The 17,656-nt window shown below is 52.8% G+C and overlaps 3 protein-coding genes across 3 annotated transcripts; 1 reads left to right on the top strand and 2 right to left on the bottom strand.

Moving 5' to 3' along the window:
- Positions 1-508: 508 nt before the first annotated feature.
- C7M61_003291 (uncharacterized protein) lies at positions 509-2,134 on the bottom strand (the record flags this gene model as incomplete). The annotated part of the gene is made up of 1 exon (XM_024858633.1): positions 509-2,134. The coding sequence occupies one exon, from the start codon at positions 2,132-2,134 to the stop codon at positions 509-511; it is 1,626 nt and encodes a 541-aa protein (XP_024713120.1).
- A 3,797-nt stretch (positions 2,135-5,931) lies between these two features.
- Positions 5,932-8,229, top strand: C7M61_003290 (uncharacterized protein; the record flags this gene model as incomplete). The annotated part of the gene is made up of 1 exon (XM_024858632.1): positions 5,932-8,229. One exon carries the CDS (start codon positions 5,932-5,934, stop codon positions 8,227-8,229), a length of 2,298 nt encoding a protein of 765 aa, XP_024713119.1.
- Positions 8,230-10,599: 2,370 nt separating this feature from the next.
- Positions 10,600-17,070, bottom strand: C7M61_003289 (uncharacterized protein; the record flags this gene model as incomplete). The annotated part of the gene is made up of 2 exons (XM_024858631.1): positions 10,600-10,760; positions 10,815-17,070. 2 exons carry the CDS (start codon positions 17,068-17,070, stop codon positions 10,600-10,602), a joined length of 6,417 nt encoding a protein of 2,138 aa, XP_024713118.1.
- Positions 17,071-17,656: the final 586 nt, after the last annotated feature.

Below are 17,656 nucleotides of genomic sequence, written 5' to 3'. Positions count from 1 at the left end.
TTGGGCGTTTTTGGACGTTTTTGTCTCTATGTACGAATTCTGGATTCTTGTGAGTTTCTGTATCTCGAGGTAAAAGTTGAAGACATTCGGTGAATTTTCCACAAAAAGCTATAATATCAAAATTTATGAAAACATAAAAAAAAAAAGGGAAGAAATAACTAATATCGAAATACAACAGAAAGGAAGAAACGCCAGAAAACTAACCCTCTTCATTATCATTAATTGTGCACCAAACGTCTCTTCAACAATTCTTACACTATCCTCTTCATTTGACTAGACCTCACTACTCCAAATAATCACCACAAATCTAACAAAAAAAAAAAAAAAAATAACACAAAATCAGCGAAACCTTACTTTCTGTTCAATACTCAAATAAGAAGAATAAAAATAACTTTTAAAATTGAAATACAAAAACAATTTCTTAAAGAAAACTTCCCACCATATCGTATCCCATGATCTCATATGCTCACCTCACACTACAACACTCTAAACTCTATAAGATTCGTGACTAAAAACCGGAGGGGGCGGCGCTGGAGGCCACCAGAAGGAACGTGGACAGCTGTGGAAGCTGGGCTCCGCTCAAAAGCGTGGAGGAGTTGTAGGAAGCAGTAGAATACGAGTCACTGCTGTTTGCAGCCAAGGAAGTGAAGGGCTGGGACGAGTTCAGCGAGGAGATGGTGCTGTTGCTTCCGTAGCCGCCCTGGCCTGGCGAGGAAGGCAAGACCGGGGTTTCCGAGGAGGAGGGGCTATCGACGGTGACGGTGAATAAGATGGTCAGGGTGGTCTGGTCTGCGTTTCCAGAGTTGTCGTTGTCGTTGTCGTTACCAGAACCAGAGCCGTTACCACCAGAATTGCCATTACCACCAGCATTGCCGTTACCGGAATTGCCGTTACCAGAATTTCCAGAATTTCCAGAACCACCATTTCCAGAACCGTCACTTCCACCACTGCCAGACCCGGTCTCGGCAGCCTCGGTCACTAGGGTGGTCACCTCCACGGTGGTTTCCTCGGTGCCGTCGGCATCGGTGGTGGTGTGGACGTCCGTGGTGACCTGAGGAGCGTTGTTCTGGGTGTTTTCGTCGTTGTCGTCGTCGCCGTTTCCGCCCACAGTGACGACTTCGGTGACCACCTCGGTGGAGTAGACGGTGGTGGGGCCGTTTTCAGCCGACAAGGTGACGAGTCGGGTGGTGAGAAGCGTGGACACCACGGTGGAGTTGGAGAAGGACGCAAAGCTGGCTTCTGCCAGAGAAGCAGCCGACGAGGCCGACAAGGCCGAGGAGGAGGCTTCAGAGGCCTCGGTTGAAGAAGCTACCGCAGAAGCGAGATCTGAGGGAGCAGCAGAGTCTGAAGAAACAGCGGAGGATTCGACGGAGGACTCAGTGGAGGATTCGACGGAGGACTCAGTGGAGGATTCGATGGAGGACTCAATTGGGTCGGAGGATTGAGCGGAATCGAATTCCTCGGGCTGGGAGGAAGACTCAGCAGACCACTCCCCAGTTATGGTGGAAGAAGCTCCAAGATCGGATTCAGATAAGTCAGCAGACGATTCAGCAGACCACTCGCCACTGATGGTTGTGGAAGCGCCAAGGTCCGATTCGGACAATTGAGCAGAAGACTCAGCAGACGATGCAGCAGAAGACTCAGCAGAAGACTCAGCAGCCTCTGGAGCTGCAGAGACAGCCTGAAGCTCCGACAGTGGAGATTCCCAAGGAAGCGAGGCTCTGGAGGAATTGATTTCCGAGGAAGAACTGGGGGTCTCGGGCGCCCAAGCAGACGAAGTCTCTGCAATTGAAGAAAAAGCAGCCGTTTCCTGGGAAGTCTGTTGAGGCTCCAGAGAGCTGGCTGCGAAAAATGGCTCCAGCGAGCTAGTCTGGGAAGAAGACTCCAGAGAGCTAGTCTCGAAAGATGGCTCCTGGAAAGCCTGGGAGCTGGAACTGGAGCTCAGAGAGGCAGGGCCAGCCTGGGCCTCGCCAAAGCGGTCGGCAGTGTATCCAGCATAGTCGTCAGTGGACAGAGAGGTGACCAGGTTGCCGTTCCACGCATTGGCAGAAAACCCCACGGTGTCCTGGCTGGCAGGCAACGTGAGAGCGTCGCAGGTGAGTGCTAGGGAAAGAAGGACAAACGCAGAAAGCATGGGGGTGGAGGAGAACTGGAGATGGTGGAGGTGGAGGCAGCGGGTGGCAGCTTTATACTTTTTGCAGCCATTTTTCTACAGGGGTTGCGGCGAAGCCTGGAAGCTCCGAACGCGAGAGGCGATATGACGAGAGCAGGCGAAGCAGGCACCGCCAGCAGCAGGGGCAATCTGGGCTTAAAGGTGAGGAACGTGGACTGTTTTGGGGTTAAGGTGGGAGCGTTTATGGAGGATGGAGGCTGCGAGACGCCAAAAGTCGCGATTCGCGATCGAGGCGGTGGGGCCAGAACCCAGGGGGTGGTGGCGGTTTGGGGATGTTCTGGGTGGTTTTTTGCGGTGATTTTTCGCCAATGGCTTTTTGTGGTTGTGTTTTGGCGGTGAATTTTTCCAGTTTTTCGAAAACACCTGTTTCCGCCGAAGTGGGCCGTGTTTTGCTGGGCCAGGGTTCCTCGCAAAACGCGCCTGCTCGTGCCGCAACGGCCTCGCATTCGCCTACGTGAGTTGACGTTTTGTTCCTGGAGCATCTGCAAGACTCCGTTTTGGCGTAATGACTAGCTGGGATTTGCAACGACAAAAATGTGGATATGGGAATTGTAAAATTCACAAGCTGAGGTGAATGTGAATGCAACTTGGTAGTAAACGCCACGGCTGAATTCGTAAAAAACACGGCCTCGGCTTCGTGCCTAGAAAGTCCGGAGCCACAGTGGACGTTTCCGGGTCCAGACGCTTGTAATATGGAAGAATGTGCACCTTTGTCCTGGGCGCCGGCGGTTTCAGAGTTTATCCGGAAAATGACAGGCACGAGGCGATAGACGGTTTTCCGTGGGCTTGCCGGATGGCCTCTGCCTTTGACGATTTTTGTTATTTGATTTTGGTTCGGAAAGCACGAAAGCAGGGTTTTGAAAAATAAAAATCAGAGCTTAGCGGGAATGGCTGAGTGGGAATGAGTTGAGTGGGACGAGACAATGAGCGGTGCTGTTTGTCTTGGGCTTGACAGTGAACTGATCAGATAGATAGGGTGGAGTGGCCACGGCAGCGGGAAGTTGATGAGCCGTTTCTGTTTTGGCAATACAAGTTGAGCTAAGAATTCCAGAAAATCTTCAGATTCTGGCGATTTGGCGGGTGCTGACTGGTGGATCTGTGTGCTTGCTTCTTTGGATTGAAGCTCGATTGCGGTGCACTCAAAGGCAAGGGCAGGGCTGGAGAAAAATGGATTCAAGTGGATTTTAAAATCTCTCTTGGAACCCTTCTCTTCCCATTTGTGTCATTTTGGGGGTGTGGCTTCCATGCTTTCACTCCTGTGACTCAAACCTAGACAACAGACTGTGAAGCTCTGGATCCCACCAAAGTCACCCAAAATCAGACTGTTCCAATTCCACACCCCCTATCCACCCTTACCCACGCAATTGAGCGATTATGACGAATCAACCATATCTAATCCTCAACCCTCCCTCTCACTGCCATACCTCAATTGCACCTCGGCACCGTAGTATCAACACCTTCCGGCAACGAGACACCCAATTACGGCCAAAACGTAACACTAGTTTCAAATGGCAAAAACCCTTCCCAACAAAACCTCCAAGCCTTCTCAAGACACCACCTCCAACCCTGCCGGTGACCCTACCGGTCCATCCCAGGCATGACCGTACCCCATGATCGGAGATACAGCAGCGCTAGCACAAGACCCCAGGCGGAAGACCCCAGGCGGGTCTGCCCAATCAGGGTCCTTGCCAAAACGCAAATGACAGAAATAGAACCCACGTTCTGAACAGCTGCAAATCATTAAACCTCCATTTGGGTCGGCAGGGTCACTTGCCGAAAAGCTGGGGGTATTCTTCTTTTTCTGCGTCGAAGACGGCGTCGAAACGCAGTGTGGACGATCTCTGTCGATCGGGAACTCCACCGAGCCAGCTGCCGGTATCACCTGAGGAAGAGGAAACAGCGTATAATCGCCTGAGCTGCTGTGCGCTAAGAAAAGCGAACCTCTTGAGGGAAATTTCAGAAAAAGTTAAGAAAAACGGGTTGAAAAATTTAAGAAAAAGTTGGAAAAAGTTGGGCAAACGGCCTCTGGTGGATAGTCAATGCGAGGTATCAGCGATTGCGCTCGAGTTCAGCCAAAGCCTGGTTCAGAGAAAAAGGAAAGCAAGCATGACAGTGAAACAGCCAAGAGCCTGCCACGGGACATTAAACCCAAAAAAGCACAATTACGCCAATTGCACAATTACGCCGATTTGCAGAGGGGACCATGGGTTCCAAGATTAGAAGCAACGCGGGCACGGTGCAAGTGCGAATAAAAGCCTCTGCCGCATTTTGGAGAATTTCATGGCGGGAACGCGGACCCTCTGGAGGCAGCCCAAACGGTCGAAATCCACAACCAGAAAGGAAACTTCGAAAAAGAAGGAATCCAAAATAATAGAGATCTCACTCGAGGCGCCACACCCCGCCAGCAAGAATGCTGGTGACGTTCGTCCCCTCGTGAAAAGATGTGCTGACGATCTTCCACCATGTGCGACGAAGAGGGAAGCACCTTGTGAATGTGGCTTGGGCACACCCCATTCCGTAAATCGTAAACAGCACTAAAAACCAGTCTGGCCAGGGGCTTCTAACGAGGTGGAATGGCCCCAAGGAGGATTATGGCTTGGGATTAGGATTTTGGATTTAGGTGAGGATTATGGCTTGGGGTGAATTAGACCTGATCCTGGAGGGCCCTGGGTGGTGCGATTTTCGCAGCCAAAACCGGAACAAGCTTTCGCTACACAATGCTCAGGAAGCTTCGCTCGTAAAAGGAGCAAGGCCGGCGGCGGAATCGGCGCTGTTTTCCTAATCGGTGCCAAATGTTGCTCTTCTGGCGAGGATTGTCCCACGCCTGTGCATCAATGGGGAGGCCCAAGCGTGCAGATCTCTCACTCTGGAGAGATAGAGAAGGATTAGACGTTGTGGGGAGGTGCGGCTGGAAAATAGTGTCTGCAAAAGCAGGCACCGCATGGGTAGAGGAAAAATACAGCACGAGAAAATGAATGAAGTGGCAGAAAATATCTGGCACATGGGATGGTGAAGCGTCTGGATAGTTGGCCTCTGCATTCCATGGATAGAGGGACTTGAAGCGGTGGGGATGAAATCTTGATTGGACGATCGACCTAAAACAAGGACAAAATGACAATAGTGCAATCGGGCACCCTGTGGATCCGATTTTGGGCACCTGGCGGTGCTGGCAGGCTGGGGATCCAGGTCCTAGGTGTGCAGATGTTGATATTCCTGAACAGCGGATCGCAGCGCCCAATAAGGAATCGGACAAAAATATCCAGGCGATCCTTGGCCCATTGTGGCGGCAAGCAGCTCAGGGTTTTTTCGTGGGTTGGGCGGCCCGTCGGGGAACTGATCGTCGACCAGAGAAATCCAGCCACTCTCTAAAAATCGACATTCCTGGGGCCGCTGCACAAGCCTCGCAAGTACGGTGCAGCCGCAGCCGCACACTCCAGGGTAACCTCTACAAACTGCCTCGATAAGCTTTCGCTTTCGACAAAAAACAGCCAATTGGAGCCCCACAGCAAGGCCAGATAATGCACAGTTGCCGTTTGCCACGAAGGAATGGAATCCACGACCACAGGCAAAAAGCACGACGTGATTAGCTGTGCATGCGGCGTGCAGAGGCTGCAGATTTGCAACCATTCCCTATCCTCCTCTAAGTAAACCACTGGAATGGATTGTTTTCGACCCTGGAGCAACTCAGCAGCCGGCAGCCCGGCCTCAGGGTATATAAGGAGGCCGTGCCCGCCAGGACTTCCAAAAACCATCCAGCCATGGGAATCTTAAGCTACAAGACTTTGCTCACGGCAGCAACCTGCCTCAGCTCCGCTTTGGCCTTGACCATCAGCGAAGACACCATCGAGAACTCGCCCGCCAACTTGGCCATTGGCGAGCTCAACATCAACGAGGGCGTCTACTACTCCATCGTCAACAACGCCCTTACCGTTCTCGGCGGCAACTTGAACAACAAGGGCCAGTGGTTTGTCACCTCCACCAACGGCTTGGCCTCCTCTGTGACCATTGCCTCGGGAACCATCTTGAACGACGGCGACATTGTCTTCAACGCCTTGAACGCACAGGTGGTGACCAACTTCAACTTGGACTCTGTGGGAACGTTCGAAAACACCCAGAACATGTGGATCGGCACGCCAGTGTTCTCGGTGACTCCCCCCATCATCCTCGGCTCCGCTTTGGACTGGTCCAACTCGGGCAAAATCTACCTCCGTCAGGACAGAGGTAACGCCTCGCCCATCACCATCTCGCAGGCGCTAGGCCAGGTGGAGAACACGGGAACCATCTGTATTGAGCGTTTGAACTGGGTTCAGACCACCAGTATCGAGGGTAACGGATGTATCAACATCATGGACGACGGCCACCTCCAGCTTGAAATCACGCCTTGGAACGTCGACAACGAGCAGACCATCTACCTTTCGTCCGAGCTGTCCATGTTGTCTGTGCTTGGCTTGGAGCCCTCGCTCACTGGAACCAAGACATACACTGTTGCTGGTTTTGGCGGCGGCAACGAGATCAGAGTCAACACGGGCTTCACGGGCTACTCGTACGAGGGCGACACTTTGGAGCTTTCCTTCTTCCTTGGTGTGTTCAGAATGGCCTTCAAGATCGGCGAGGGCTACGACGAGTCCAACTTCTCCACCAACGGTGTGGGCAACGCAGGAACCCGTATTTCGTACTCTGGCGACTACCCTGGCGATGTTCCCAACAACTGCCAGTGTGAAGAGTTCCCTGCTGCTCCTACCGAGGAGGAGTCCTCCAGCCTGGCTCCATCGTCGAGCTCTGAGAGCAGCTCTGCACCCCCAAGTTCTTCGGAGACCTCTTCTGAGGAGACTTCGACTTCGGAGACTTCTTCTGAGCCTGCTTCTTCCGAGCCTGCTTCCTCCGAGCCTGCCTCCTCGCCAGAGCCTGAGCCTTCTTCTGAACCAGAGCCCTCACCATCTCCATCACCATCTCCATCGCCATCTCCATCTCCAGAACCTTCCAGCTCTGCTCCTCCTGAGGAAACCACCTCGGACGCTCCCCCTGCTGAAAGCTCGGACGCCCCTCCAAGCTCCGATGCCCCAGAACCACCCTTCACAACCTACACCTCCACTTGGCCCACCAGCGGAGACCAGACCGACTCCGGTGTGATTATCGTCACTACCGACTCCCAGGGCTCCGTCACCACCACCACGTCGCTCTTCCCGCCCGAAGAAACCCCCGAGTCCCCCACCTTCACCACCTACACTTCGACCTGGCCTACCAGCGATGGTGAGCAGACCGACTCTGGCGTGATCATCGTGACCACCGACTCGGACGGCGAGTTGTCCACCACCACTTCTCTCTTCCCTCCAGCCGAGACCCCAGAGGACCCCGGCACCACTAGCACCGTCGTGACCACCTACCCAGACGGCAACGTCAAGACCAAGACGGTGGTGGTGTGCGACTCCACCAAGGACGACGGCCAGGTGACGCAGATTGTGTCTGTGTGTCCTGAGACCACGGCGCTTGTGACGGAGGACAAGAACGGTGAGGTCAAGACGGTGACTGCTGTGATCCACGAGACCACCGTGGAGGGCGGTCCACAAGAGGTGACCTCCATTTTGCAGCCAGGCGAGGAGCCCAAGCCCGAGCAGCCTGAGCAGCCTAAGGAGACTCCATCTGGAGACAAGCCAAAGGAGACTCCTTCCGGTGACAAGCCATCTGGAGGCCAGCCAAAGGAGCCTGAGCAGCCATCTGGCGACAAGCCATCTGGTGAACAACCTTCTGGTGACAAGCCTTCTGGAGATGCTCCTTCTGGAGACAAGCCTTCTGAGGAACAGCCATCTGGAGATGCTCCATCTGGAGATGCTCCTTCTGGTGACGCTCCTGAACAACCTTCTGGAGAGGCCCCATCCGGTGGTGAAACCGTCGCAGGCGAGCCTCACCCTGGTGCTTCCACCTTGAACACTGTGGTTCCTGACGCCTCGGCTGCTCCAGAGGAGCCTCAGGCCGTTTCCACATACGAGGCCGGCGCTTCGGTGGTGAAGTACGGCGCCCTGTGGCTCGTGTCGCTTGCCCTTCTTGCTGTGCTTTAGAGAGGCACCCGTTCGCTACTTTTTCCTTTCTTCATTCATGTTTGTTCGAAAAGCTGTCGCTTAGATACCAGTTATATGCTTGGCTTCCTAATTCACTTCTTTAATACACTTATTTAATACGAGATGTAGGAGATGTTGCAACCTGTGGGATTTAGTGCAGTGGGTTTCGATTTCTTTTGGTATTTGGTTTATAGGGAGCATTGAGGTCTGGCCATTGAAATGGGGTCAGATAAGCCAAATACGCTATAAGTACGTTCCCTTCCGTTATCTCGTCCACAGTCATTGACAATGTCATCACGATGAAGGCTACGAAGCTAGTCAAGAATAATTTCGATACATTCAGGAGGGCTGTACGGATATTGAGAGACTCATGCCTGAAGCGAAACCCCCAATCTTATTAAAATTCGTAGTCGCTCTGAAAAGTTCAACCTCTCTTTGGAGGACGACCTTTGGAACTTGGGCTTTTCTACAACTACCCTGGAAAGCATCAGTTGCTACGGTGCTGTAGTACACCAATTGAGCAAATTCACCACCACTTCGTCCCGATTGATCCAATTGCAGCAAAACTCACCAAACCTTAACGCCTTCAAATTCCTTAATCCCTCAATCCCTTACCCCTAAATTCCTCAATCCCTTCATTCCTCAAATTCCTAAAAATTCACCGTCTCAATGCTACCACCCACCACCCACCCACCCTGAACGCCTCAGGCAGATTATCGACGCGAATCACCGGAGCAAGCCTCCGAGGCGTGAGCCGGGCTTGGGCTTTAAAACCACTACGGTGTGGTCTAAAAAGCCTACATGCCGTTGCAGCCTGGCTTTTCGGCTCCATGTGCCCGTTTCTGACTCATCTTACGTCTACCCCAACAATGCCTGGCGAAAGCCTAAAGCATACCTTAATCCGTGAGGCCAAACCCAAAAAAGGGCACGGCTCAAAGTAGCAAACCGTTGCATAAACTCTAAATACCCTGGCAAGGCTTAACGGCACATTCCCATGTCACAATCTGACTTCGATCCTCGGCGCCGCTTATTGTTTCCACCGACAGGTGGGATCGGCATTGCAGCGCCTTGCATTTTGGGTTAGGCGCACCGCGTCAGAAAAGCAGGGAATGCTCGACTAAAAAATTGGCTTTGCATTAGGTTGGAGGTTAGCGTGGGAATTGCAGGTGTTGCTAAAAAAAAAAAAAAAGTTATACTTTTTGAAAAGGACGTGGTTCTGGGGTTGTCGTTTCCTGCATTGTTCGCGTACAATACACGGTTTTGTGACACCGCTTAACCAGATCCCACTTTGTTCTTTTTTCGCCGAGTAAGAAAAGTAGCACAAAGAGCTTCTGGACCACTGGACAATGGTGCCGAGGTTCTTCTTCTCTCGAGCGTAACCGCGGCTATATTTCGGAATTGTGTTTCCTCTTTGGCAACAATGCCATTGATGGTGTTTGAAGGCTTCAAAACAAAGGGCGCTTATCCTCTCGTACTTGCTTCTGGACGAGATCCGTGGAACCACAGTGCCTGGGCTTTTGGAATCTTCTTTTATCCTCGATTTTCATTTCTTAATCCTCAAAGCTTCATTCTCAATTCCTCATCAATTCCTCGTTCTCGGAATTTCTTGGTAAATTTGCATGTCATCGCATTGGCATTCGTAAATGGGCCTTCGGAATTGAGAACGGATTTGTCCAAATGACGGCAAACGTTTTGCAGCCCGCTAGCGCCGTATGCGTGGGTTCTTGAAGTGCAGCCTTTTTGGAAAGTCATGACCGCTTTCATGTTGCATGGGTGATGCTTGTTTGATGCCGAGGAACGGACAAAATTGCCGCCTGGTAGAAGTTTAATGAGTTGGCTAGGCTGGGATAGTGAAGTTATGATTTTGGGTTTGAAATCTTAAATTCTGTGACGAGTGTGGGACGATGGTGATTCTAGAAGTGTGAAATTGGTGGGTTGTTGTTTCTACCCTCAAAGTCCCATTTCCGTCTTTGGCCTCCAGAAAGTTGGATTTTGATGACATTGCAACTGTTTCAAAAATTACAGAACTTCGCTGTTAATGCTACAAGGAAACAGTTCCTTTTTCTTCTGGTAGTTAATTCTTCTACAATTCACTATGCTTCTATATACTATTAGTTCCCACACCCAAAATATCTCCTCAACCCAACAACTCCCCTATCATCAATCCCACTAATCTACAGCTTTTTTAAATAAAATGTATTATACGTGGATGGGTATAAACCGAAGATAAATCCGTACATGAAAACAAACATGTAGTAATGTAACAACGCCAAAAATGCTAATAAAGGATATCGAAAGAAAGCATGGCTTGGAAGCCAGCAAGTCGAAAGAATACAACAAACGAACTAAAAGAACATCGCTTGATGTTCATCAAAACAAGACATGAAGCAATGGGACAACAACAGCTGCAAGACCCGAGATCTTGACGGCAGCAGCCAGACCAGCGTATGTGGAAATGGCTGGTGTAGCAGATGCTGGAGAAGGCTCAGGACCAACAGGAGCCGATGACGAAGAGGCATGCGAAACAGCAACTGGGGTTGAGGTCGATGCACCCTGAGAGGTTACAGGAAGTGTAACGCAGTTACCCTTGTAGCAGACAACCAGTGAAGATGGGCCCTCTGAAACAACAGAGCTGGTTTCAGAAGCAGCGGCAGAGTTTCCTGGAACACGGGTGCTTGGACCAGCCACAGAGGTTGGGTATGGAGTGCTGGCAGGGTTGTTGTTGGACTCAGTACCAGATGGAGCAGGGCCAGGCACTGGAACAGGTCCTGGGTTAGAGCCAGAAGGTGCTGGTCCAGAAGGTGCTGGTCCTAGGTTGGAACCAGATGGAGCTGGGTTGGAACCTGGAACAGTGTTGGAAGCGACAGGCTCAGGGTTAGGAGCAGGAGGAGCCGAGTTGGCAGGAGCTGGTCCGGTAGATGTAGGGCCGTTTTCGTTAGGACCAGAAGGAGTGGATCCAGTCTCGTTAGGACCAGATGGAGCCGGGCCAGTCTGATTTGGTCCAGATGGAGCTGGGCCGGTTTGACTTGGTTGAGACTCGGTGTTGGCAGTACCAGAAGGAGCTGGCTGAGACTCACCTGGAGCAGAAGACTCAGTACCTGGAACAGCTGGGCCAGAAGGAGCAGGTCCTGGAGCAACAGGCACAGTGGTGTCAGGGTTCGATGAGCTTGGACCAGCGGAGTTTGGACCAGATGGAACAGGGCCGGTTCCAGATGGGTTTGGACCAGGCTGACCAGGAGTAGTAACAACTGTGACAGTCGATGCAGAGCCCTCAGAGTTTGGACCAGGAGAGACTGGAACGGACGATTCAGAGGCGGGACCTGGGCTTGGGCCTGGGTTCGAAGCAGTCGAAAGAGACGTTTCAGCTCCAGAGTTTGGACCAGATGGGTTTGGACCAGGAGCCGACGAATCGGAAGCTGGACCTGGGCTAGGGCCTGGACCTTGATTCGAGGCGGTGGTGATAGGGCCAGAAGATGTAGGTCCACTGAAACTGTCGGTGTTCAGCTGTGGAGGCTCGGTGCTAGCTGGGGACGAGGACACGGCAGGAGTGGCAGGCTCGGAGCCGGAAGCTGGTGGAATCGAAGAAGCGATCGAGGACTCTGAGCTCTCAGTGAGAGACAATGACAGACTCACGGGAACAGGGATCGAAGACAGGGAAACCACGTAGGAGGAGTTCCAGTTCCAAGACAGCACTGGTGGGATAACAGGAACAGTGGTTGGAGGCACCTCTATAATGACGGTGCCCACAGTGTCAGAGCCAGATGGTGGCTCGGTGACAGTTCTAGTAGTAGTACCAGTCCAGGTCGAAGTCAAGGTGGTGTAATCAGCAGAAGTTGGTGGAACCTCGATAACCACAGTGCCAATGGTGTCGCTTCCAGATGGTGGGTTAGTGACGGTTGCAGTTGTAGTTCCAGTCCAGGTAGAAGTGACAGTAGTGTAGTCAACAGAGGTTGGTGGAACTTCAATAACCACAGTGCCAATGGTGTCGCTTCCAGATGGTGGGTTAGTGACAGTAGCAGTTGTAGTTCCAGTCCAGGTAGAAGTGACAGTAGTGTAATCAACAGAAGTTGGTGGAACCTCAATAACAACAGTACCAACAGTGTCAGATCCCGATGGTGGCTCAGTAACAGTTCTGGTAGTGGTACCAGTCCAAGTAGATGTCAAAGTGGTGAACTGAGACGAAGTAGGAGGAACCTCAATCACAACCGTTCCAACGGTATCAGAACCAGATGGTGGGTTGGTGATGGTGTTGGTGGTAGTACCGGTCCAAGTGGAAGTCAAAGTGGTGTAGTCCGTAGTAGCTGGAGGAACCTCAATAATCACAGTTCCAACAGTGTCAGAACCAGCAGGTGGTTCAGAAACCGTTCTGGTGGTAGTACCGGTCCAAGTCGAGGTCACAGTGGTAGCTTCGTAAGGAACATCAACAACAACAGTGCCAGTGCCTCCAGAAGGAGCAGGCTCGGTCTCGGTAGTGGTGAAGGTTCCAGTCCATGGACGAGTGATGGTGGTGTAAGGAGTAGGAACATCAACAACGACAGTTTCAGTACCGTCGGAACCAGCGGGGATGGTCTCGGTAGTAGACTCAGTGCCGGTCCAGGTTCTGGTGATCGTAGTGACAGGAGTTGGGATGTCGATAATCACAGTCTCGGTTCCACCAGACTCAGCTGGAACAGTCTCAGTCGAAGTGGTGGTTCCAGTCCAGGTTCTAGTGATAGTAGTCACTGGGGTAGGAACGTCAATGATAACCGTCTCGGTTCCTCCAGACTCAGCTGGAATGGTCTCGGTGCTGGTAGTAGTGCCGGTCCATGTTCTGGTCACAGTGGTAACTGGAGTAGGAACGTTCACGACAATAGTTTGAGTGCCAGACTCGTAAGGCTCAGTGACAATCTCGGTGATAGAACCGGTCCAGGTAGAAGTGATGACGGTAATTGGGGTAGGAACCTCAATCACGACAGTGTCAGTTCCACCAGATTCAGCAGGAATGGTTCTTGTGGAGATGGTAGATCCAGTCCATGTGGAGAAGAGGGTGGTGGTAGGAGTTGGGATGTCAATGATGACGGTCTCAGTACCACCGGACTCGGCAGGGATGGTCTCAGTTGTAGTGATGGAGTCAGTCCAAGTTCTGGTCAAGGTAGTGACAGGAGTAGGAACATCAATAATCACTGTTTCAGTTCCGCCAGACTGGGCTGGGATGGTCTCCGTTTGAGTTGTAGTGCCGGTCCAGGTTCTGGTGATAGAAGTAACAGGAGTAGGCACATCAACAACCACGGTACCAGTGCCACCAGAAGGAGCAGGCTCAGTCTCAGTCTGAGTAGTAGTTCCAGTCCAGGTTCTGGTGATAGTGGTGTAAGGTGTAGGGACATCAACCACGATGGTCTCAGTACCACCGGAGCCAGCTGGGATGGTCTCAGTGGTTGTCTCAGTACCAGTCCACGTTCTGGTAATCGTAGTAGTAGGAGTAGGAACGTCGATAATCACAGTACCAGTGCCACCGGAAGGAGCAGGCTCAGTCTCAGTCTGAGTAGTAGTACCAGTCCAGGTTCTGGTCAAGGTGGTGTATGGAGTTGGAACATCGATAATCACGGTACCAGTTCCGCCAGACTCGGCTGGAACGGTCTCAGTAGTAGTTTCCGTTCCGGTCCACGTTCTGGTGATGGTAGTGGTAGGAGTAGGCACGTTGACAACAATAGTCTGGGTTCCAGACTCGTAAGGCTCCGTAACAACCTCGGTGATTGAACCAGTCCATGTGGAGGTGATAACAGTGATTGGAGTAGGCACCTCGATCACCACAGTGTCGGTACCGCCAGAAGAAGCTGGAATCGTACGAGTGGAGATCGTGCTGCCAGTCCAGGTAGAGTAGATCGTGGTAGTTGGGGTTGGAACATCAATGACAACAGTACCAGTACCTCCAGAAGGAGCAGGTTCAGTCTCAGTTTGGGTGGTTGTTCCAGTCCAGGTTCTAGTCAAAGTCGTGTAAGGGGTTGGAACATCGACAATGATGGTCTCAGTACCACCAGATCCGGCTGGAATGGTCTCGGTAGTGGTCTCGGTACCAGTCCAGGTTCTAGTAATGGTGGTGGTTGGTGTAGGCACATCAATCACAACGGTTCCGGTGCCACCAGATGGAGCAGGCTCAGTCTCAGTCTGAGTAGTAGTACCTGTCCAGGTTCTGGTGATGGTAGTGTAAGGAGTGGGCACATCGACAATCACAGTACCGGTTCCACCGGATTGAGCTGGAATGGTCTCGGTGGTGGATTCCGTTCCGGTCCACGTTCTGGTGATAGTGGTGGTTGGAGTAGGAACATCAACGACGATAGTCTCGGTTCCGTCGGATCCAGCGGGGATGGTCTCGGTGGTGGTGATGGAGCCGGTCCAAGTTCTGGTAATCGTAGTCAGAGGAGTTGGCACATCAACGATCACAGTACCAGTTCCACCAGAAGCAGCAGGAACCGTCTCAGTTGTAGTCTCAGAGCCAGTCCACGTTCTAGTAATGGTAGTCGTTGGAGTTGGAACATCGATGATGACAGTGCCGGTTCCACCGGTAGTAGCTGGAATAGTCTCCGTGGTGGTGACAGAACCGGTCCACGTTCTGGTGGTGTAGATTGTAGGAGTAGGCACCTCGACAACCACGGTTTCCGTTCCGCCAGAAGCAGCTAGGATAGTCAGAGTCACGATATTGGTGACATCGCCAGTGGTGGTGATGGTGGTGGTAGGAGTAGGCACTTCAACAACCACAGTGGCGGTTCCACCGGTAGTGGCAGGCACGGTCACGGTGGTGGTGATCAGGCCAGTGTAGGTGGAGGTCACAGTGGTGGTAGGAGTAGGAACATCAACTATCAAAGTAGCAGTGCCGCCGGTAGTAGCAGGCACGGTTTCGGTGGTGATGGTCGAGCCCGTCCATGTTCTCGTGATCGTCGTAGTAGGAGTAGGAACGTCAACCACAACAGTGCCGGTTCCGCCAGTGGTGGCTGGAATGGTCTCTGTGGTGGTCACACTGCCGGTGTACGTTCTGGTGATGGTGGTGTACGGAGTAGGGACGTCGACAATCACAGTACCCGTTCCACCGGATTGAGCTGGAATGGTTTCGGTGGTAGTTTCCGTTCCTGTCCATGTTCTGGTGAGAGTGGTGGTAGGAGTAGGCACCTCGACCACGATGGTCTGGGTACCCAGCGAGAAAGGCTCGGTGACGACGTTGGTGGTCGATCCGGTCCATGTAGACGTGATCACGGTCACTGGCGTGGGCACTTCAACAATCACCGTGGCAGTTCCGCCGGATGTAGCAGGCACAGTGGTGGTGGTGGTGACGGTTCCGGTCCAGGTGGAGTACAACGTGGTGGTAGGCGTGGGCACCTCCACAACAACGGTCTGGGTGCCGCCAGAAGTGACCGGTTGGGTGACAGTGGCGGTGGTCAGGCCTGTCCATGTGCTGGTGACGGTGGTGACAGGAGTAGGCACATCCACAATGACAGTAGCGGTTCCGCCCGAGGTGGCCGGGATGGTCTGCGTGGAGGTGGTTGTTCCGGTCCACGTTTGGGTCAAGGTGGTCGTAGGCGTGGGCACATCGACGATAACCGTACCGGTGCCGCCGGTGGTGGCTGGAACGGTCAGGAAGGAGCTGGTGGAGCCGGAGTAGGTACGCGTGATGGTGGTGGTGGGCGTAGGCACGTCGATGGAGATGACTCTGGTGCCGCTGCTTGTGGACGAGTGGGTGGTAGAGGCGGTTCCGGTGCCGGTGACGGTGATGGTGGTCTGAGAGATAGGAACCGTCACCACGATGGTGTTTGTGGAAGCGCCCGTGACGGTGCCGACACCGGTGGTGGTGGCGGTGGGGTCCGTGACGGTGGTAAGCACAATGGGCTTGAAGGCGCCTCCAGAGCCGGTGTTTCCATCGCTGTACATGGTCCACAGCTGTGTGATCAGACCACTAAGAGTTCTCCAGCCACACGAGAAGCTGTACGAGTACTGGTTCTGCGACGAGAAGGTGCCCAGCGGAATGGCGGCGTTGACGTTCATGTAGGGTCTGAAACCAGCAGGCACGTTGCTGAAAGACACAACAGCGCCTGTGGAGGAACAGCTGGAGACAGATACACCCACGGTGTTGGCGGTCTGTGGGTAGTACCACGCGTTGATCTGGTCGGAAATGGCACCGGCGATCGTCAGACAGTCAAAGGGCACCTGCGAGGAGGGATTGGTGATCTGCAACGTTCCTGACATGGTGGAGGAACACAGAGGACCCAAGAGGTAGTGCTGGTTGACGTTGAGGTTCACCATTTTCCGCAAGCCGTAGACGCCGTTTTCAGCAGAACCCAGGATGACCTGGCTGGCGCCGCCCAGGAAGTTCACGGTGGTGGAGATCTGGGTGTTTCCATCAGTCCAGGTGACGGTGTTGGAACCAGCGTTCCATGCATTGGCAGCTTGAAGGTTGACAGGGTCCAGGGAGTAACCAGAATTGAAGGTGAAGGGGAACGTGATCTGGCCCGTGGCCGACTCGACGTTTTCAGCAGCAGAAGTGGCGGTACATTGGACTTCAGAGTATCCCACAACGTTATCACCAGAAAACAAGATACAGTTTGCGAAAGTAGTACCTCCTGCAGTCAAGGCAAGGGTGTTACTCAGGGAGGTGAACTTGAACACATAGGGCATGTGCAAAGTGAAGGTGTCGCCGTTTTTGATGTTTTTCAGGCGGGGCATCAGCCACAGCACGGTGGCTTGCCAACTGGGAGTGACGGGTCTGTTGTTAGCGGGTGCCAGAATCGAGTCAATGCTGGTGAAGACACCGGAGATCTGAGCACCTAATGCTACAGCAGCGTAGGCGAAGAGAGCCACCGAGTAGGCAAGCATTGGAGATCGAGCTTTAGCGAGAGAAGGTGGGTGCAAAAAGAAAGAGAAAAAAAGGGTACAAAAGCCGGCGATAAACGACGACTTATAATGTTGCAGCCAACGAGAATTACGCAGAGCTACGAGGGTCCTCATGCATCTCCGGAAACGGCCGGCAATGCAGAGAAAGGCCCAATTGGTTTTGTGTTTCCGGAAGCCACTGGAAGTATTGTTGCAAAGGGATTCTTGAGAAGTTGCTCCAGGCGCAAGACGGATAACGCACTCTGCAGCGAAGAGCTAGGCGAAAATCGCTTGCAGCATGCTTGCAGCCAGGCCTGCAGCAGCGTATGCGCAGTCGCCTATGTGAGGCCCATTGTTCTTTTCACCGCTCTACCGCTAGGAAGAAGCAGCCAGGGTGTATTCTTGGCCACTGATTTCGGTAAAAGGCCAGTGGGGTTGTAGCAATGGCCGGAAAGAAGCAGAAAAAAAGAAATCCCGAACCAGTTCCCCCGGAAAATGCGCATGCAATTGCGGTCTCCCTGTGTAATGGGCGAATTGCTGAAGCCTCGGTATCATGCGGGCGTCCACCGTAAAGGGTGGCACACGCTCG

Source organism: Candidozyma pseudohaemuli, assembly GCF_003013735.1.
Source record: "Candidozyma pseudohaemuli strain B12108 chromosome Unknown scaffold00008, whole genome shotgun sequence".
NCBI classification, from domain to species: domain Eukaryota; kingdom Fungi; phylum Ascomycota; class Pichiomycetes; order Serinales; family Metschnikowiaceae; genus Candidozyma; species Candidozyma pseudohaemuli.
Note: the sequence above shows the minus strand (reverse complement) of the source record. Positions and strands in the feature narration are given on the sequence as shown.